Below are 22,440 nucleotides of genomic sequence, written 5' to 3' on the forward strand. Positions count from 1 at the left end.
ACTAATGAGAAAGAATGCCGTAAACAAAAGTCGCATAGGGGACGCTTTACTTTTGTGTAGCATCTGGTGACCACTTGTCCAACACAAGGTGCTGAAAAAGAGCGGGAAAGTGCCACGCGAAAGGGAATTTGAGAATGCTTCTCTCTATAAAGGTTTTAAATGAGGTTAGGTACATAATATAAGTTTTATTGGTAGGTAAAACTATTTTAATTTGCATTGAATAAAGAAACCTGCTAAAAATCATCTAAATTGCGGAGAGTTGTCTAAGACTCTAACCCCAAATAGATGGGATAAGAACGCGGTTAGAAAGGAAGATCGTACTTGTGATAGCATGGGAAAGATATTATATGTATGTAAATGTAAAAATGGATATTAGTGAGGAAGGAAAATAAACATATTAAGTGAACGATTGTTGAAATAAACCAAAATAATACAATGCAAATACTTAATACTTTAATATCTAATTTATAAAGTAGATAAAATAATACACAACATACACATTTGATAATAAATAAATTATTAAAAGAATACAAAAATATAATGAAGAACACATTAAATACATAATGAAAATATTTAATAATGGATAATGTGTAATCGAGAGGCAGTAGGGTATACACATTATGAAGACTAGAAAGGCAAATACATAATATTACGCATTAAAAGAAATGCTATTCTTTACAATATTTTGATGATACATAAAAGCATTCTGATAAAAAAATCCAACAAGGAGAACTTTCCAAAAAATAAACACGCAAAAGAATGGACATTAAAACCAAATCAAATTCACACAGTTAAGCACCTTTAAAAGCACAGGTAGAAGAACAAAAATAGAAGCGACAAGCCATCGCATGAGAAACATATTTCAATTATAACCAGAGAAATGAAATGAATCAGAGATTCATAAAGATTCAATAGTGATAAAAATAATACAGTTCAGTCCAACAGTTACAATTGTGAAGAGCAGCCCTACAAAAAGCATTTCTCATGGGCTTGGTAGATTGCCTTCCGAACTGAGAGCTTCGGATCCGGGGGTACCTTTGCCGTGTGCTTTGGATTTAGGTGATTTTTTCCCCCCTTTCTTTTTCGAACTAACTCCATTGCTGGCGGGAGATTTTTGAAAATCGTTTGTTGAAACATCGCCATCTTGAGCAGGTGAATCTGCAACTTCCACAGTGAGAAGTGCAGCAGCTTCTTGGGGTTGTAGAGTTGGTTCTACTGTTTCTTTGACAGGTTCAACGTTTTCTGGTTCAGCTAGTTTCTTTACTTCTTCAAGAACCGCTTTTTCTTTGGGTTCAGCTTGTTTCTTCTTGGGAGTATTTTTCTTACCATTCTTTCCCACTTCTTTTGAACCAGTTAATGGGCTTTCGACTTTGATTTCAGTGGCAGGAGAAAAATCTTGGAGAGCGGGGGAAACCTTATCAGCTTCAGGTTTAGTGATGGCAACAGGAGAAAACTTTTCAGCTTCAGGTGTAGGGGTAGCAACTGGAGGGGTGCTAGCAGCAGCCTCTACAACTTTTTCATCATTTACTTTGGTTTGGTTTTTATGAGACTTTTTGGCATCATTTTGTTTGCCCTTCTTTGAGGCTGGGGAAGGTTTTGGTGAGGTTGCACCTGATTCCCCAAAAGGTTGGGCTGTATTGACAGATAACGCTTCCAAAGGCTTTACTGTGGTAGCAGACAACACTTCCATAGAGCTTAGAGAAGCTTCAGGGGATGTTTCCAAAGGATACTTGGCAGTTTCAGTTGGTGTTTCTAAAGGCTTTGGTGTGATAACACATGATGGTTCTGAAGGTGTTTTTGTGATGTCAGGCGTAGCTTGTGGAACCTTTTTTGAGGGGACAGGTGATTTTTTTGATGCCTTTGGTTTGTTGTCAGATACAAGAAGAGAGGGTTTTGCTGGGGCATCACACAATACTTCTAATGGCTTTGCTGTGGCATCAGATGGTACTTCTGAAGACTTGGTTGTGTTTTCAGGTGATACATCTAAAGGCTCTGCTACAGTGATAGAATCAGATACTGATGTTTTTGGAGATTTTTTGTTATCATTATGTTTCCCCTTCTTTGAAGCTGGTGAAGGCTTCGTTGCTTTAGGGGGTGATGCTTCCGAAGCTTTTGCTGCAGCTACTGGTGCTGTGGCTTCAGGTACTGCAGCTACAGGCACTGTAGCTTCAGGTACTGCGGTTACAGGAACTGCTTCCGCGGATACTGTTGTAGCAACAGGTGTTGCTTCTAAGGGCTTAGTAGAGGTTTCAGATGATTCTTCTACGGGCTTTGATGTGATGACAGGTAATACTTCCACAGAACTTGATGTGGTATCTGAAGCAACTTGGGAAACTTCAGGTTTTGTTTGTTTTTTAAAATCATTTTGTTTTCCCTTTTTCGGAGCAGGGTGAGACTTTATTTTGTTACCAGGTGATGCTTCCACGTATTTTGTTGCAGCTTCAGGTGATTCTTCCACAGGCTTTGATGCAACAATAGGTGATGCTTCTTCAGGCTTGGCTGTATCAACAGGTAATGCTTCTACTGGCTTCTCTATGATAGCAGAAGAAGCTTCCTCTAATTGTTTGACTATGGCAATAGGTTCTTCCACAGGCTTGGCTTGAACAACAGGTAATTCTTCTACAGGTTGGACAGCGGCAACAGGTTTTTCTTCAACTGATTTAGCCTCAACCTCAGATGATGCTTCTACGGGCTTGGCAGCCGCTACAGGTGCATCTTCTACGGGTTTGGCCTCAGTCACAGGTGATGCTTCTGCGGGCTTGTCTGTCACGATGGGGGTTGTTTCTAACGGTTTTACATCAACTACAAGCAATGCTTCTACAGGCTTGACAGTGGCAACAGGTTTTGCTTCCGATGGTTTTACAGGCTTAGCTGCAGCAGCATATGATACTACCAAAGGCTTTACAATTACAGAAGGTGTTTCCATAGATTTTTCTGTTTCAACAGAAGCAGCAAGTACTGCTTCCACGGCCTTTGGTTCAACAACAGGAAGTGGTGCAGCAGGTTCATCTGCGATGACAGGTGATGTTTCCACAGGCTTGACTGTGTCTTCACTTGATGCATCAACAGGCTTATCCGTAGCTTCACAAAGTACTTCCTGAGGTTCGACCGCTGCTTCAGATTCATTGGACGGCTCTGCTGCAGGTTCAGATGACTCTTGGGAGACCTCTGGTTCCTTAGCAGATTCCTTGGCATCATTTTGTTTGCCCCTCTTACCTTTACCTTTCTTGGCATTCTTTTTGCCCGGCGCAGTGGCCTCAGGTGTTTTAGATTTCTCCTTGGGCTGGGGTTCTTCAGACCCACTCTTGGAAGTGAGGACATCAAGCTGACCCTGGAGTTGTGACAAACTCTGCTTCAGCTGTGTGCAGTATGCAGCCATGGCATCAACCTGAAGATTTTAAAAATGCGTTTGTAAGTAAACAAAAATAAAAGTAAATATGTAGGTAGAAATAGAAATTTCGGTTGTGACTCCATCTGTCTGTAACTCCGGTTCAGTGAACTCTAGAACTTTTGCTTCGAATTTGTGTCATTTTAGAAAACAGAACTAATTTTTCCATAATTCAGTGGTATTTCATGTGTCTGCACTAGTAAATAAATAAAATTTGTGTGCATGAAATGTGAACAATCATTGAAAAAAACTTTTTATATTAAAGTTTACGGAAAGAAAACAAAAATAATTAATTATGGAACAAAGTTAAATTAATTAAGAAATTCAAAGCTTAACTGGCATATAAAGTCACATCTATGTATTTACCAAAGTACATAAACCAAAGCCTCACCATTGATCCATACCTCAAATGGAATCTTCACACTCAAATAATTGCAAACAAGGTAAGAAAAACCATGCACTTCTTCAGAACGATACGAAACTTCCTCAACTCACAACACTTGAAAATGGTTTATTTTGCACTCTGTCAATCTATTATTGAGTATGGTATCATAGCGTGGGGAGGTGGAACTTCATCTGCACTAGACCCAATCATAAAGGCACAGAAAACTATTATAAAAATAATTCTTAGGCTTCCTCTAATTACTGACTCGAACTTAATCTTTAATATTATGAATGCGTTTGATGTTCGGCAGACATACGCAAAAACAATACTCACTCACCTATACACAAATATACATACATACTATGAAAAAAGATCTCATACTCGCTGTAACCGAAGCAATAACAAAGACTTACTTCAAATTCCTGTAACGCACACTACTTTTGGTCAACGGAACTTTAGATATCTTGCGACAAGACTTTACAACATTCAAGGATAAAGTAAAAATTTGGATCAAAAGTAATGATAGGGCCTTTACCGGCGCACTCATCCAAATTCACGGTTATTGATGCAACTTAATTATTTTATGTATTTTCATATAATTGTAAGTATATAGCGGAGCCTTAAACGGAGATGAATGCTGATATTTCCCATCTCACAAACTGGTTGAGAATAAACAAACTAACTCTTAACGTAAAAAAAACCCATTATATACTTTTCGGTAACAAGAAAAATTTCAGCCTCGATATTAAAATTGGAGACAACTGCCTCGAAAAGAAAATGAACACAAAATATTTGGGTCTGATCGTAGATTCCCAACTCTCGTGGGATCTCCATATAAATCATATAAAAGAGAAAATTACCCCTATAATTGGTGTACTATATCAGGGTGGCCACAAAAAACGGATTTCAAAATTCCCTGATAATTCCAGGTTTTCCAGGGCAGTTTCTATATTTTTCCCTGATATGTTTTATTTGGTATAAGGACAAACCGTTCAAAATTTTATTTTTGAAACACGATTTTCATCTACGCCAGAAAATTAGAACAGATACATAAATAAAGGGAATTCCGTCATCTAAAGCATTTATTATTTCCTTGCACCACAATGATGTATTCAAAACAAAATACACTTATTACAAATTTATGATATTTCGCCTGAAGACAATTTGTGTACAAATGAAAAGACCAGACAAAAATAGACAAATAAACCAAAGTAAGTACAGTAGAACCCCGATAATTCGAAAAAACGCGTAATTCAAAATTTTCGCCAAAAAAATTTCCGCAGAACAATTTTTTCATACAAAATTTTTTTTAATTTGAAATTCGTTAATTCGTAATTCGAAATTTATTTTTGTCCTCGCACGAAAATTTGTTCGTGAAATTCGAAAAAAAATTTGATTTTTGCGAAAATAAATCATAATATTTCGTAAATCTGAATCTAAAAGTCAGCCGTGGCGGTAAAACGCCGAAAAATGTATTTTTACTTGGTTATAATCGTCCTAATTAGTATTATTATTTTGTAAATCTGAATCGATTTACACTGGAATGTTGTATTTTTTCAAATTTATTTCGAATATCCGAGTTTGAAGGGCCGAGAAAATACGTTTTACGCGGATATATGTCGTAGTTTTACGAGTTTACACCAAATATCTGTATTTAAAGGGTCGGCCGCGAAATTTCGATTTACGCGTAAATGTATCGTATATTTACGAATTTATTTCGAATATTTGAATTTAAATGGCCCGCTGCGACGAAAATCGGCCGCGAAATCTCGATTTAAGCGTAAATATATCGTATTTTTACGAATTTATTTCGAATATCTGAATTTTAAAGGGCCCGCCGCGACGGAAATCGGACGCGAAATTTCAATTTACGCGGAAATATATCATATTTTACTAACTTTACTTCGAATATCCGAGTTAAAAAATATAGCGCGACGGAAATCGGCCGAAAAATTTCGATTCACGCCGAAATATGACATATTTTTACGAATTTACTTCAAATATCTGAACTTAAAAGGCCGGCCGCGACGAAAAACTGCCGATAAAATTCGATTTACGCGGAAACATTTCATATTTTTACGAATTTACATCAAATATCTTAATTTAAAGGGTAGGCCGCGACGGAAATCGTCCGCGCATTCTCGATTTACACGGAAATATATCGTATTCGACGGAAATCGGCCCCGCATTCTCGATTTACGCGTAAATATATCGTATTCGACGGAAATCGGCCGCGCATTCTCGATTTACGCGGAAATATATCTTATTTTTGCAAATATCTGAATTTAAAGAGCCGGCCGCGACGGAATACTGCCGCGAATTCTCGATTTACGCGGAAATATAGTGTATTTTTACGAATATCTCAATTTAAAGGGTAGGCCTTAACCAAAATCGGCCGCGAAATCTCGATTTACGCGTAAATATATCGTATTTTTACGAATTTATTTCGAATATCTGAATTTTAAAGGGCCCGCCGTGCCGGAAATCGGACACGAAATTTCAATTTACGCGGAAATATATCGTATTTTTACTAACTTTACTTCGAATATCCGAGTTAAAAAATATGGCGCGACGGAAATCGGCCGAAAAATTTCGATTCACGCCGAAATATGACATATTTTTACGAATTTACTTCAAATATCTGAACTTAAAAGACGGCCGCGACGAAAAACTGCCGATAAAATTCGATTTACGCGGAAACATATCATATTTTAACGAATTTACATCAAATATCTTAATTTAAAGGGTAGGCCGCGACGGAAATCGTCCGCGCATTCTCGATTTACACAGAAATATATCGTATTTTTGCGAATTTTTTTCGAATCTGAATTTCAAGAGCCGGCTGCGACGGAATACGGCCGCGAATTCTCGTTTAACGCGGAAATATATCGTATTTTTACGAATTTAAATTCAGATATTTGAAATAATGGGCCGGCTGCGACGGAAAATTACCGCGAAATCTCGATTTACGCGGAAATATATCGTATTTTTACGAATATCTCAATTTAAAGGGTAGGCCGCGACCGAAATCGGCAGCGAAATCTCGATTTACGCGTAAAAATATAGTATTTTTACGAATTTATTGCGAATATCTGAATTTAAAGGGCCCGCCGCTACGGTAATCGGCCGCGAAAATATATTAATAATAATTGGTATTAAAGGCATATAATAGGCAAGGCAGATTTCCGAAACTACCAAAATATGTTTATTATTACATCGCTAGGTGGCAGTAAGGATGCCTTCACCGATGTACAATATTCAACATTATATGTGAGTTATGAAGAGACATATAGATATTCAAGTAAAAAACAAACCAATAACAAAATGTGGCTTGTTTATGGAACTTACTATTTTGGTAGAGTATTTAGTATGATCTTTTTTACAAATGTTTCATCATTTGCTTGTTATTGTAAATCATATTAGGTTTGAAAAGCTGACAATAGGTTTTTAAGTTCGCGATATTATGTGAAAGGAGGAAAGCAACCGTAAGCGGCGTTTTGCACCGTTAGCGGTTGCTTGGTTCCTTTCGTGGTCGCGTTTCGTTAGGGACTGAAGTGTAGGTAGGAGTGAGCGCTATTCCATTATAAACGGTGTTTGGGATCTCATGGTTCAAGTAATCCATTAAATTATTATCAATAAATTTTACATGTTATTTAATGTTATCATGTTATACATTTTATTGTTACTGTATTTGTAATGTTAAAGTGTTGCTTTGCTTGATTCTCCGTAATGGCAATCTTGTATTATTCTTCTTATATATTGACCTCGAGAAATAAAATAAAGTTTTTTTTTATATTTTTTATTTTTCTGTGTTATTTAGTACAACTAAACAACAATATTTTTTAACCATGGCAGTAGCTGTCGTGCAAGGCCGCAGAAAACCATGACAAAACTGCAGCGACACTCACTCTTTATTTTAATAAAACAAATATAATAATGAGAGTTTATTCCAGAATGTACAAAAATAGTACAAATATTGACAAAATAACAATGCATTCATACATAGAATGGAACAGAAAAGAAACAAAAAATATAGTATATGATAATAAATGTTCATGGGGGATATTTGACAGGCTCCTGTTTCGTTTGAAGGCCATCAGGGGGGACTCCATCCAGGCAACCATGGCAGTGATGATGGTATTCTTCGACTGGCGTAGTCTGCGCCATAAGCTTCCCCTGCGGTGGAACAAAGGTTTATTTTAATATACACAGGATGTTAAGGGACTTACTTGACTTACTTTAACCAGTGATTCCTGACATTATTTAGAGAAAAAATGTAAATAAAATTTTGTTCTCCTGTGACTTTTTCAAAATGTCACCGGAAATGTCACATCGAACATCGAAAATGTCACCGGTGACCGTAAATTCATTTACAGTTTTTACTGCAAATAATACAAAAACAGGATTTACCGGTTAAAGTAACTCAAGTACGTCCCTCAACACCCTGTGTATATGTTTAATACATTAAATAAAAGGAACTTCAAGGAAGGGTTCTTCAGAGTGAGCTCTTCAGGAAGTTATCTAAAATCGTATCAGAATCTAAAATTTGAACAATATTTACATTAGTTTCAATAACAGGTAACAGATTTTTCTTGCATTTTTTAAGTTTTTCTGTTCGAATTTGTGTCGCTGCTTTTCGTTTTTTCTCCAACGCGGATATAATATACTGTGGGTCACGAATGGGCATTGATCTTTTAAATCTAGGACTATGATTTCTGGTAATAAACAATCCATAAAGAAAGTACTTAATCTGCTTTCCATCTTTTCTCCCCAAAATTTGTCATCTCGTTTTATTATTTCTATCTTTAATGGAATTGCTTCACCCAACCAGACGGCAAAAATACATACAGACTTATTGGAAATGTGAAGTTGACCCTGTACTTGATAATACCAGTTGTGATTTGTATTAGTAAAAAAAAATTTTTTGTTTTTATCTTCCTTCCAAGAACGTAATTTTTGTTTTTGCTATTGCTTCTTCAAATAGCATCCCACTAGCAGAAATCGGACATTTAATTTCTAATATTGTACTATCATTTACCAAACCATCTGGAGTGGCTCCTAAGAATGGGAAAATTTCATCAATAAATAAGCCACAGTCAACGACACAATATTTTCTTGAATGCAAAGTTGCCTTTTTGCAACTTGCTCATGGTCTCTACCATATTGCACAGATTTTATATTATCTAGAGAGCGGCCGTATAATATTGATTTAACTAAATTAGCACAACTGATGGTTTGTTTGACTTGGTTTACAGATATTACCAAATAAAGAAGCTGTTAACATGTTTCTTCTGCGTTGCAGCCACTCCCCGCTATCAGACTGCAAGACAGTTCGTCTTTCAACTGCCTTCTTTTCACTTTTTGAAATGTCGAGTAGCTTTAAGAATTCTGCCTTAGCACATTCATATGCATCATGTTCCATATCCATTTTTTCGCACAATTCGACGAGAATGAAGGAGCCCACTATTGAAACGTGCGCAATGCTATCATTCAATCAGTAAAGTGCCTTTTCCATTGTTTTTTGTATTTACCTGTATTTCAAATATGCCTACTTTATTTCATTTTTGGAAGCCTGTCCTACCTCTTTTTACAATTTTGTTACTATTTTATGTGTAAATATTTAATATTTTTAATTTATACTGTACGCTGAATTTAAACGCTTTCCGAGAATATAGCGTATTTCGTAAGTCAAAGAACCATACAAATTGGAGAAGCTGATACAGTAATATTTAGTCCTGTACAACTAAAGAATAATTGAGAAAAATGCATAAGGAAGGTAGTTTCATGTGAATGTGCAGGGAAAAGTATTATGCCTACTTTATTTAATTTTTGGAAGCCTTTCCTACGATTTTTTATAATTTTGTTACTATTTTATGTGTAAATATTTAATATTTTTATACTGTAGGCTAAAATAGCTTTTTGACATTACACAATTTGTGTGAAATAAATTACGCCTATTGATGTTAATCGCAATCTGCATTTGTTGTGTTTGTGTTCGACCCGTACTTAGAGTTTCCTTCCTTATTAATTTAATATTAAAAAATAATTATTTATAATCTTTCACATGGAAATATGTACTTGCAAATGAAGGTTAAACATATATTTTACCAAAAATACTTAAAATATGCGCTAAAAACATTCACGAAATACATTTTTTTCTATTTTGCTACAAAACGCTAAATTATGCCTCAAAATGCTATAAAACCCTAAATTTCCAATTGTTAATGCTAAAAAATCTGAAAATTAATGCTAAATTTTGCCATCTCTAAATATAGGTAAATAGGCTATGAGAAATCGTCTTTTCAAACTTTGACACCTCATATCTCAGAACAAGTTAAATGAAGTTAGAACCCTATCCAAATGAGGTGACGAATAGTAAATGCGAGATATTTGAAGTATATAAGTACCTTTTCGACAGTAGTGGCTGATGAACCAATAAGAATATCCTCGTGGTCTAAATCTTCCAAGTTTGGTCCTTTGTGTACAATATTTACAGTAGACTCATTTGGTTCTATCGTATGTTGGTGTTTTTGCTGTATTTTTTCCTAAATAAAAAAGCAAAAAAAAAATTATATTATGATGAAAAAGTCCAGAAACCCCCCCCCGTGACTTCAACGCACTCAAATTCATTTGTTGCTCGAAGCATACCTTGTTTGGAGTATTTTTTTCCGGCTGCTATGGATAAATCATGTGTTGATCTACAAAGAGAAAAATAATATAATTATTTGAAACTGTACAACACAACACATAGATAGAATATCTTTGATTTGACAATGTGTGAATGGTTACGTGTTTATACGCGGAAAGGTGATATGAACTAAAAATGATCCGGCGTGAGATGGTAATTTTTGGTTCAATTACCAAACGTGCCCTATGAAAAAAACGTTCAATCTCCCACTTAGTCAGAGCGCGTAAAGACAATGAATTCTCTCACACACACTTGCATAAAGATGCCGCCAGTAAACAACATGACGTTAGTGCTAACCGTTAGGAAAAGGAACGCATATTAAATGTTGGAGTTTACACGTTTCAAAGAATTTGACACTTGAAAATATACAATGCGACAAATTTATATGAAAAAAGAGAATTAGTGAGTACTTACTGTTTTCGTAGCTTCTTTAGATTATTGCAATGCTTCAAGTGAGTCGGTATTCTACTTTTAGACCCATTAATGAAACATTTTGATGGCATTTTCGAAATATATAAGCCGCAAAACAAGGAGCGTATAGTCCCACTACCGTTCTCGGGGGCTTCTCACCCGTAATAAGTAAAACAGTGTAAATGTGTTGAAAATTTGGTGCAAGATGAAGTATTTATTTAATTGTTAATATCCACAGATATCATAACGATAATAAGAGGCCGTACTTCTACAGATGTGTGTATTATATACATATTTTAAATTTTAAATATTGTGTAAAACCGTTTTTTAATGCGATAATCATGGATCGAAGTTTTAAAAGTGGGTTGTATGGTGTATCAATGTTTTTATTTTTTATAGTCGAATGCCTACAACAACTACAAAAAAAAATAGGCAGACTGAAAAATAATAGTCCATTAATTGGTATAAAAAAATATAAAGTCTGAGAATGACATACGAAAGGTGGTATTAAGCCGTTTTAGGGAGCCGTTTTCCAGCAAATCACCATTATGCCCTATAACCCACTCTTAATACGAATTTACAACTAAAATACCACCCGGATTTGAAGAGGCGGCCGAGAAAATCGATTTTCGGCGTATTTTTTTTTTTTCATAAAAATTCGAATTATGTGGGCATTCGTTAATTCGAAATTTGATTTTTGATGTCCCGTGGATTTCGAATTAACGAGGTTCTACTTTATTGACACTTTGTAAAAATGTTGATAATGATGATATTTAAACTTTATTACGACCGTACTGGGTGTCCGACCCTTTTGACACTTTGTTGTAACTTTGCTAGCTTTTTCTTTACAGATTTCGCACCAACATAGTATAGGGGAAAAACCAAGGCGGGTGATTGACGACATGATTGTGTTGCAAGAGCTATTTACGAAAATAATAATAAAAAAATACCTACTTATCTAGTTTGTCTTTGTCGGCATATCTTTTGTTACACACGCCGCAAGTAAAAGTAATAAAACACAACTTTGGGACTTCACAAATCGTAAATAACGAATTTCGTTTTATTTTTGGAATTCCCTGATATTTTAAGAATATTTTAAAATTCCCTGACATTTCCCTGATAATTCCCGGTTTTCCCGGTTTTCCCGGTTTTCCAGGTCTGTGGCCACCCTGTATATAGGCTTCAAGGATTACTACCCATTCCTTTACTAACTTCAGTATACTATGCCATGGTACATTCACACCTTTCCTATCTCTGCTGTATCTGGGGTTTTGCCTCAAAGAAATTGATAGCTGACCTGCAGGTGGTTCAAAACCGAGCTCTCAGAAATGTGTTTGAACTTCCATGGGACACCATGTTAGGGACATCTATTCAGTTTCTGGTATCCTTCCAATTACAATCCTTCCTAAATATGAAATCACAAGCACCATCCTACAAATTACCCAAAAATCAACTCACACCAACATCAAGCCACTTTACAATCAAGACATCCACAACCACAATACTCGAAATAACAATAAAATCCGCATTCCTCAAACACACACTACAAAATATGGGTTAAAATCACTGAACTATATTGCCTATACACTATATAATTCGCTTCCAGATATGTACAAACACATCCACCATAATAAAAAATTGCAAAGCAATGCTTTAAAAGAATATTTTTTAACTACATTTAAAAATGAAAATATGTAACTGTGTTGTCATTTCTTGTTGTATCTTATCCATGTTTTTTTTTTCTTTCTGTACTTGTTTTCTATTGTTGTTTGTTCTACTTAACATGTCATTATTTTAATTTTTAATTTTTATGCTGTATTGAATGTGAAACTTATATTTGATATCAAAATACCGTTGTAAAATTGTTCTTACTACCTCCTACATATGAATTGTAAGTTCCTCCTGTCCTAAAATGAGTTCTGTTACTCATCGGGATTGCTCTAGCAAGAAATAAACACAATAAAAAAAATAAAAATAAATATTATTAGGACTATAAACGAACTTGGTAAATGATGTATTGATATTCATGCTACCTAACTATTGAGTGTTCGTATTTTTATATAATTGTAGGTACGTTATAGTACTATAAATAAACTTGGTAGATAGCTGCCTCAACACAGGCTAAGCCTAGTGAGGCGGGCTGTGATAAACCTTAACAAATAACTACATTAACATTTATATTATTTACATTATAATGAAAACCCTCAACTTTTTGTAATTTTTATGTATTCTAGATATTAACATGTTCATAGTTGCAAATTTATTAATAAATTAATATATTAATTTTTTTTTTTTAATTTTTTTATGCTTAAAATTATTAATAATGACAATCTATTGGGCGCTTTTACGATTCCTACGGGTACGGCACAGCGATGGCAACGGCAACAGTGTTTCATTTCTTGTGTGAGGGAGATGTGTGATAAAATTTCTTTGGGGGAAGCAGAAATAAGTACATCGTTTGTCTCATTTTCAACAGCTCTTTCTTACGCAATTGTGTAAGAAAGAGCTGCAGCACTATTGTGTTAAAGAATGTGCGTTTTCTGTTTTGTTTGTGCTGTTGAATTATGTTAAGTCTTAATAAAAAATGAATGAATAAATCATGTTTACCCTGTCCACTGCCTCCGCAGCAGGAGCTTCAGGTTCTGGAGGCAGCACCGGGAGTGGGGGCCTCTCGATGTTGTTGTCCTTCAGTGCTCCAAGTAGGGAAGTACGCTCAGCCTGGAAATTATACAAAACAAATAAGTTTCTCAATACAGTTAATAGAGTAGTGAGTGTGGCGAACCCATCGCTCAGGGAGTGGAAACACGCCCCAAGTCAAGGTGTGAACTACCATGCTCAGGCTAAATGACGCTGGGGAACAGTGTCACAAATACTACTTCCGAGATACAGGGTCGCAGTATTTAGATTAGGACCCCAAGATATTCTGTACAAAAAATGGACCATTCAAACAAACAAAAAAATGGGGGCCTTTGAGGACCTAGGGGGAGTGGAGAGGAGAGCTGAGATCACTACAGTGGACTTGGTCTTGGGGCCATCGGGGAACCGAGGAGGAGTGGAGAGGACTGAGACTCTTCCCTCGTTGGACCTTCAGGGAACCCAAACAAAGGGGGACTTACAATGGGAAAAGGTATGGATCTAGTAATGGATTCCCTGGAAGATCCATGCGCAGAAAATCAAGAACCCCCACAGAACCTAGTAACAAACTCAAAAGAATTGGGTAAAATGGGAGATAGCACAATGGGCCCATGGCCGAAGTGCTTACGGAAACTGTACATATAACGTCTCCGCTTTAGTAAAAAAATGTCCCGATTTAGGAGTACAAATAATATTATGTACCTACATAAAAAAAATGCCCGAGAGAGCTTGTATGTGCGTCATCGATTATTGTCCTCTTCCTACTTACATGTCTCATATGAAACTGAAAAGGAAGACACTTGAAGTGAAACAACACAAAACTGCGCCGTATAAATACTATGTTATTATTATTACTTGAATGATCATGTCACAACATCTCTCTGGGACTATGTACCAGAGATCGTACAGATATTTTCTTGCACCATTTATTTTTTAAATTACTTTAGATAGTCATACAGTTCTTGAAGAACTCTAAATTATGATCAACTTCAGAAAATCTATTGTCTTTTGCTCCCAGAAATCTTCCCAAGTTCTCCAGGTCGGTAAGCATGTTGTTCATGAAGCGATATTTCAGTCTGTTAAAAGGCAAATTTCATACACCCATCTTAAAATCTTTGTTGTCCCCCGCTTAGCATACATGCCTCTTAATTGATAGGGATATTTTTAGGATTTCTTTGATTGCTGCCTCTACACTGTGGTCTCCTTCTCCAGCTTCTATATGTTGGACATACCTGCATAGTCCTGCACAGCCTCTGCAGCTGCTGCAGCTGTCTGGCCGTGTGCGCCGAGGACACCTCTCTCTGCTGCTTCTCCGCAGCCATGTCCAGCAGCGCTGCGTGAGACTTCTCCCAGCGCTGCTTCCACATAGTGGTATCCTTCTCAAGCTTCTGGATCTTCTTCGACATCTGGAAAATGTACAGGGGGTATATAATTTATTTGTGAAAAAACACCTAATTACAGCATACTGAAAAATGATTATAAAAAGATACAAGTTATGTAATACGCATTAGAAAACTTGAAAGAGGTTGAAAAACCATCAAACAGATACGAATGATGGGCTTCAGGGTTGACAAGAACTGTCGGCTTCGGAAGCTGGTGAAATTTGAGGGAGGCATACGTCTACAACTGGACGTCAAAAAGATTATTTTATTTTATTTATATTATTTTTATATATTTTATGATTATAAGTTTTTATTCTAGATAAAAGAACATTACATTTTCACTTATTTAACTAGAAATAACTAATACATTACATAACAATATTATTTACTTTCAGTGGTTTGTTGATTGAGCGTAAAAGTGAAGAAAAGGATAATGAAGAAGAAGAAATTGACCACAGAATAGTTACTGTGAAATGTTTTATGAATTTGGCGACCACTCACAATTAAATTGTTATGAAGCAACAAATAAAACACATTTACACTTCTTCAAACTGTATACTTATGCATGTGGTTTGAAAAAGAGATTTGGATTAAGAGAGGTTTGAGCGAGTTATGTTTACAAAAGACAAATTTACACCACTAAATACAAAATTTATGAGTACATACCCTTTCCATCTCTCCCTTGAATCCTCCAAACACCTCATTACTCTTGGTCAGAGCATTCTGGAATTCATCATACTTGTCTGTATACATAGAAACTTGGCAACGCAGAGCTACCTCCGTCGCCTGAGCCTCCGTGGCCCGGGATTGGTACTGCGCCAGCTCCAGGAGCAGTTGCTTCTTCTCCGTGAGAAGTTTCTCTCGATCAGCCTGAGCTTCCAGATTAGCCTTGTTCAACTTAGCTTCCCAGAGTTGAGCTTCCAAGGACATCTGTTTGGCCATCTTGTCGACTTGCTGTTCGCGAACTTCGTACTGTTCGACGACGGATTTGAGCTTCTTGGTCATGTCAATGTTGTCATCGCGGAGTTTGGTGTTTCTCTCATAGTTCTGCTGCATCAGCGTTGTTATTTCTGTCAGGGTGTTCTGGAACTTGGCCTGAGTTTCTTTGCGGCGTTCTTCTTCTTCACGAATTTTTAGAAGGGATTCATCCTGTCGGCATAAATAAATGCCTTCATTAAAAGCAACATATAAATATTGCACACAGGTAATTGGCTGAAAGCCCCGATGTAACCTCTTCCTCTTCAAATTGATATATGTAAGAGTGGTTACAAGGGAGCTTTCAACAGCAGGAAGATAGGCAGCGGTGAGAAAGTTAAGCAGTCATTAAATAGAGTAAGATTAATTGATTTGCATATTATTTGAACTACTGTTAGATTTTAATAAAAACAATTTCATATTAAACTTAAAACTACATTATATAACTAAGAAATAATTGTGAAAGCTCTAATCTTAAATGGATCGCATCTAAAATAGAGGTAGCGCATATATACTAGAGCAGATGTTTGAAACAAATATGTCAGATACTTTCGTACTAAGTATTTGTTCTTAAGTAATGCGTGACTTGGTGGGTCTTGGTGGGGAGGGGAAGGAGATGGGGAAAAATAAGATGGGGAAGTACTTGGCCACTCATATCTGGTCACCAAACATGGCCAAAGTCATTTCAAGCAAGGTTTCAATTCAAGAATATATAAAGACAACTAATAAGAATACATAGATAGGCACAAAAAAATGCGGAATAGAAGTAATGTGTGCAAGCAGCCGTTTATGGAGGATATATGAACATATTCTGTCTCCAGAGAATAAACTACCTCAAGGTTCTCAATTAGGCCTTTATTATTTAATGTGTGCATATACGATATTCACAAACGTTTTTTACATGCTAATTACCTAGCATATGCAAATCAATCAACGACTGCATTAAACTTCAAGAGGACCTCAATCGTCTTTTTGTCTATTGCGAATTAAACAAACTTCTTATTAACATTCCAAAATGCAATAAATTAACATTTACACATAATAAAAATAAAATTTCCTTTGTATACACAATAAACGACACACACATCAATGAAGTATAATATATCAGGGGCCTCGGGGTAACACTGGATGTTAAATTAAACTTTATCCAACACACTGATGAAATCATTAACAAAGCCAATAAAATGCTGGGATTTATAATTCGCATAGCAAAACCCTTCTACAACATAAACACTATATATTCCCTTTACACCTCATATATTCGCCCGCACTTGGAACACTGTACACCGATCTGGACTCCTTTATACCAAGCCCATATTGAAAGAATAGAAAGAATTCAAAAAAAAAAATTTAAACACAATTTATAAATTAAACTTACGCTCGTCATATTATACAAAATCTATTAAATTTCATAATTTTAACTTCCCTCCAAACACGACGTCTAATTTTTGATCAAATCTTATTGTTTAAAATCTTAAATAATGGTCTGGACTCACCAGAACTTACCAATTTAATAAATCTTCATATTCCGTCGACATCAACCCGACAATCTGATTTATTTTATTTACCCTCGTGTAAAACAAATATTCGAAAAAATTTCCCAATTCCTCGTGTATGGGCACAATATAATACAAAATTTTACAACATTGACATTTTCAGTAATAACCTAAAGAAATATCGATATGAAGTAATGCGTACAATCGATTATTAATATGAGAGTATGGAATGTATCGGGAGCATCTCCTATCCTCTTCCTATTCTCCTCTTCCTCTCCCCTTCCTTTAACCCAAAATTAATTTTATGATTTTTAAGATATTAACCGTTTGAGTGCCAATCATCGACTTTCGTCGATTCGTGTTTTAACGAAGATTGCCGATCGTCGATTTCCGTCGATTTCCGTCGATTGCGTCAGTCATGTTCTGATTCGCGCGTACGTCGGGTGTGGTGCTGCGGCGTTGGTAAATATTATTCTAATATTATCTTAATAGTTGTAAGATCGTAGTAAACCGTTTAAATTTCAGATTCATTTATTATTTTACTTATTTTAGATAATTGAAAAAATATAACGTCGAGGGCGTCTTCTGAAATGTCTGACAGCGACGATTTCCACTCCTCTAATTCAAATTCGAGTAAGAGTAGCTCTGATGAGAGTGATGTCAGTGATGTCATACCTGTGTTTCCCAACCGCAGGATGCGAATTTCCAGTAATTCTTCGGATCGTGACCAAGAAATGGAGAGTAACACCGGAAATTACTCATTTTCAAATGTACCTCCCGGAACCAATTTTTCTACCGAAAATTCTCATTTTTTCAAAACGCCTGGACTTCGGGATCTTCCTCCGCGTGATTCTAAACCAATATTATTTTATAAAACACCGAAAAAATAACGAAATCCTTGAAAATTCAAAGAATTTATGGGGTTTTAAAAAAATATATAGTTTCATAAAAAATAATGTTTTTTGGTGGCATTTTACAAGCAACTGTATGAATTTTTTGGCACTCAAACGGTTAAAAGTTCATTTCCAATGAACTTTAGCATTAGAAACTTCTGTGGCTTGACTTCAGTTAACTTGTATATTTATCATTGTTTATTAGGCTAGCATTACACTTGTAAGTTTTTTCGTAAATTTACGACTTCTAGCCAATGGGCGCATTGGATTTTCAAAATGCAAGATGCCCATTGGCTAGAAGTCGTAAATTTACGAAAAAACTTACAAGTGTAATGCTAGCCTTATGTAAAAGCTGTTTGTTTCTTACAAATAAATAAATATATATATTTTTTTTTTAAATAAAGACAAACATTTCAGGGTTATTAATAACCTGACAATATTTGAAAATCTCCTACTACCACCAATATTAAGCGGAAAATGTTGCTTGTGTTGTGATGGAGGACTTAGCCAGCTGAGGAATTGAACACACTACGCCTGGGAGGGACCCAAACGCGATGTTAACTCAGCCACCGACCGGTCAAAATATGAATAAATAGTTTTGTCCATATAAAAACTCAAGAAAGGCATACAAATACAATATTGGGTTTGTATGCCTTTCTTAAGAGAATTGTTTTTATAACAAACAAACAAACAATGCACCTTAACATTGCAGAACTTGCAAAAAGTGTTTTATCCTATTATAATTAAATTAGCGCCATCTACCATTAAATTCATTCATATTTGGTAAAAACCTTTAAAGGCAGAGTTTGTCGTTAGATTTGACTTTTAAGTCTAGGCAAACTAGGCAGCTGCCTAGGGTGGCAGTTTTTTAGGGGGGCGACATTACGTCGAACTATAACGACTATTTAGTTTCGTCGCATTTTGCACAAACTTTAGAGTATATTATCCATCTTGGTGCCTTTTGACCAAAACTCGGATCAGAAATTAATCGGGCATCAAAATATACAAAATGCTTATACAAAGGGTATAATGGACCTAAATCCTGACGCTTGTGTAGCGCTGCGGATCTTACTGTGCCTTCCAGCCAAAAACTGGTCAGCAGGGTGAGAGGTTATCTTCGTTCAAGGATGGGAGAAACCATGCTTCACTAACTTTCCAAACTGCACATTGAATCTACTGCATGAAACAGATTATGATGAGGCTAAAGCCGACATTTCAGTGAAGAAGGTGCTATGTGTGGAGTTGTAGGTTAGGTTTTCTAAGGTGGATCATTACCCAAACCCCCGCTACACAAACCTATCTGTAATCCGAACCATCAGAGACAGGGGCGGGGTGGGTGGATGGAAAATACAAGAAGTTAACCATTGAAGAAAAATTGTAATTTTAAAGTGCAGAGTTGTATGAAGTTATCAAGGGAATATGACATCAAACGGTCCCGGAAAAAGTCAAACTCTCAAATGTGATTTACTCTCTCTGAAAATCCAGCTGTTTCGATTAAACCGAACAAGCTTGGTTTAAATTTATACATTGTTCGGATTATAGCGACAATGTAGTTATTTTCTTATTATAATTAATCATTGAAGACAATATTAACCACTCAACGTTTTATGTTTCACATTTTTCGTTTGAGAGTGGTTAAAATTTTTCTCAATGATTAAATACTATAACTTTAGACATTATTCCACGATAAGAATATTTAATATAATAAGTTGAAGCAAAGTGTTATTTCAATAATCTATGGGCCTTGAAAATAAGGTGTAGTAAAATAATAATATATATATGCACAAAGAATAAGACAAAATTGAAATCCAATAATATATCAACCTTTACTGCTTTGTTCTGTTTCTGCAGCTCGCGACACAAACTCTCGAGCTTTACTTTGAGCAGAACTGTCTTATTATATTCCAACTGAAGCTGTTCCTTCTCCCTCTGGTTCAGGACGTACTTCTTCTCCCACTGCTTGTTGGTGGTGGTGGTCTTTCTATTCTCATCAACAATCTCCGTGTACTTCTTGCACATGGCCGCCAGCTTCTCCTCTGGCGACTGCAGACTGCTGAGCGCCTTCAGAACATGCTCAACAGACTTATCATCAGTCTTACGGGCCTCCTTGGATGCTTTCTTGTTCGACATTTCGTGAACAGACTTTACCTAGCGCAAAAAAACAACATTCATAAAGATTTCTTTGTAAAAACGGCTGAAAATTATGCATTGTTTATGATCGCTTTTCATGTGTCAAAATCTATTCAACAAAGATTTTAAAACCCAGGGGCATAAACTTTACCATTAGGAAATACAAAAACAGGGCATTCAAAAAGATTTCTTTGTGAAAATTGAATTGAAAATTGAAAGTTGCGGAAATTGATCAATTTTAAAGGGTTGTTTATGATTCGCCTTTCACATGTCAAAATGAATTTGGCAGAGATTTAAAAGGTCTCAGGCAAAATACTCACAGTCATAAAAGCGTTTGTATTAATTTCAAAGCGAGATTTAACACTGTGGAGAGGTTTATCAAGAGGTTCCATTTAAAAAAATTAAAATTATTATGGACAAATTCTTTCGGAAACATGAAATTTGATATAGGTTATGCCGGCGATAAAATTTACTTACATGGGTATCTTTCGGGGGATCTGCGACCACTTCAGAAGCTCCGTTATTAACTTTAGCATCCATTCCAAGTATTCCTGATACCTGAAACAAACACTAACAGTGAGTTTTCGCCGATAATAAAAGGAGTGCAATCATAAAATCAACGTTTGTCAAGTTTCTAATGTCAAATTTCAACGAATGGCGCTGTTCAAGAAAAGTGTACACTAGCGCCAAATGACATTTTTATTTGTTTGATCGGTAAAATCGATTCCTACGCAACCGCAAAGTTTTCCCATCAAAAATAAATAATAATGTAGCTAGGTACCTACATACCTATTTTCATTACGCTCAATATAGAATATTCAGTTGGTACCTAAACTCAGAATTAAATTCGGCATAAATGAAATAGTTTTGAATTTTATCGTGATTTACTTTTGGGCTATTATGACGTGTTGCGCTTCCTCCTCCTTTAGCCAACGTATCGGACAGCTATACGTCGTTTATAATCAGGGCAGATGTGGACATAAATCAACTATCTAGATGTAGACACTAACGCTGTCCAAACCGAAGGAGGAATCGCAACATACCAAAATAATAATAATACCCAAAAAATAAATCACGATGATACTAAGTCTTTCGTAAAATAACGGGAATCGTGATGAATTTTTGCACGTACACAATCTGAATGATTTATTTATACAGCTCGTGCATATATTATTTTTTGAGAAAATTACAATATCGCCCGAAACTCTGTGAAAAAATGGTTTCTGAATCAGTGGCGACTCTCACAGAGAGAATAACTACTTTCGGATTATTGTAACAAATAATTATTTGATTCTTTGAACAAATTTCATATCACAACAAAAAACATAGTAAACTTTGATACTTCTAGTTTGCCCCGCTAGGTGTCATTATCATAAAATGAAATTCATAAGAAAGTATGACATCGAGAAAAGCTTCAGTTTTTACTATCATCTGTTTTATTTTAAAATCCTTTATCTAATTTGTTAATCTTTTGACAAATATTTTTGAATAATTCATGTAAGTGTGTTATAAAACTGGTCTAAAATTGCACAGTGTTATATCCAATAATGTTTTATGCTTATGAAAATTACATCCGACGTAACAAAATGCAAGGAAACATTTCAAAAATACTCACTTTAGGTTAAATAGACAATAACACCTCTGTTTTTTTATAATATGCCCGTTTTGAGAAGAACTAAACTGTTACTTGTAATTTAATTAATGTTTTTGTATAAAATAGTGAAAATGATAACTTTTTATTTAATGTTGATCGATTTATACAGAGAAAATACGACCGTAAGCACTCACTCTCCAGTGAACATCGTGGATATATATTTTTAGCTCCTGTCGTAAAATTAGATTGTTCAAACTCAAAGCGTCTGTCCGGACGTCGGAGGACTTGGCAAAAGTTTTATTTTCAAATTTTTCGCTCACTTTTGAGTAGATGAAGAAGATGAATCCGTAAAAAAACAACAACTTTGAGCTTAAAATATTTCGTCATGATGTAAGAAAACACATAACTCCGTTAGATCATTGGTATTTGGCCAAATCAAAATAGTCTCAACAAGGTCGTCAAAT

At 35.6% G+C, this 22,440-nt stretch overlaps 1 protein-coding gene across 1 annotated transcript; it reads right to left on the bottom strand.

Moving 5' to 3' along the window:
* Nucleotides 1-431: 431 nt before the first annotated feature.
* Nucleotides 432-22,196, bottom strand: LOC149417630 (uncharacterized). Its single transcript, XM_089640457.1, has 7 exons — nt 21,998-22,196; nt 20,860-20,940; nt 20,077-20,400; nt 15,555-16,037; nt 14,739-14,912; nt 13,480-13,590; nt 432-3,388 (listed from the first exon to the last, which is right to left on the bottom strand). Exons 2-7 carry the CDS (start codon nt 20,920-20,922, stop codon nt 983-985), a joined length of 3,561 nt encoding a protein of 1,186 aa, XP_089496583.1. The 5' UTR covers nt 20,923-20,940; nt 21,998-22,196; the 3' UTR covers nt 432-982.
* Between the last annotated feature and the right edge of the window lie 244 nt (nt 22,197-22,440).

The sequence above is a fragment of the Hesperophylax consimilis genome, chromosome 15, assembly GCF_061612785.1.
Source record: "Hesperophylax consimilis isolate HC1 chromosome 15, BYU_Hcon_1.0, whole genome shotgun sequence".
NCBI lineage: Eukaryota > Metazoa > Arthropoda > Insecta > Trichoptera > Limnephilidae > Hesperophylax > Hesperophylax consimilis.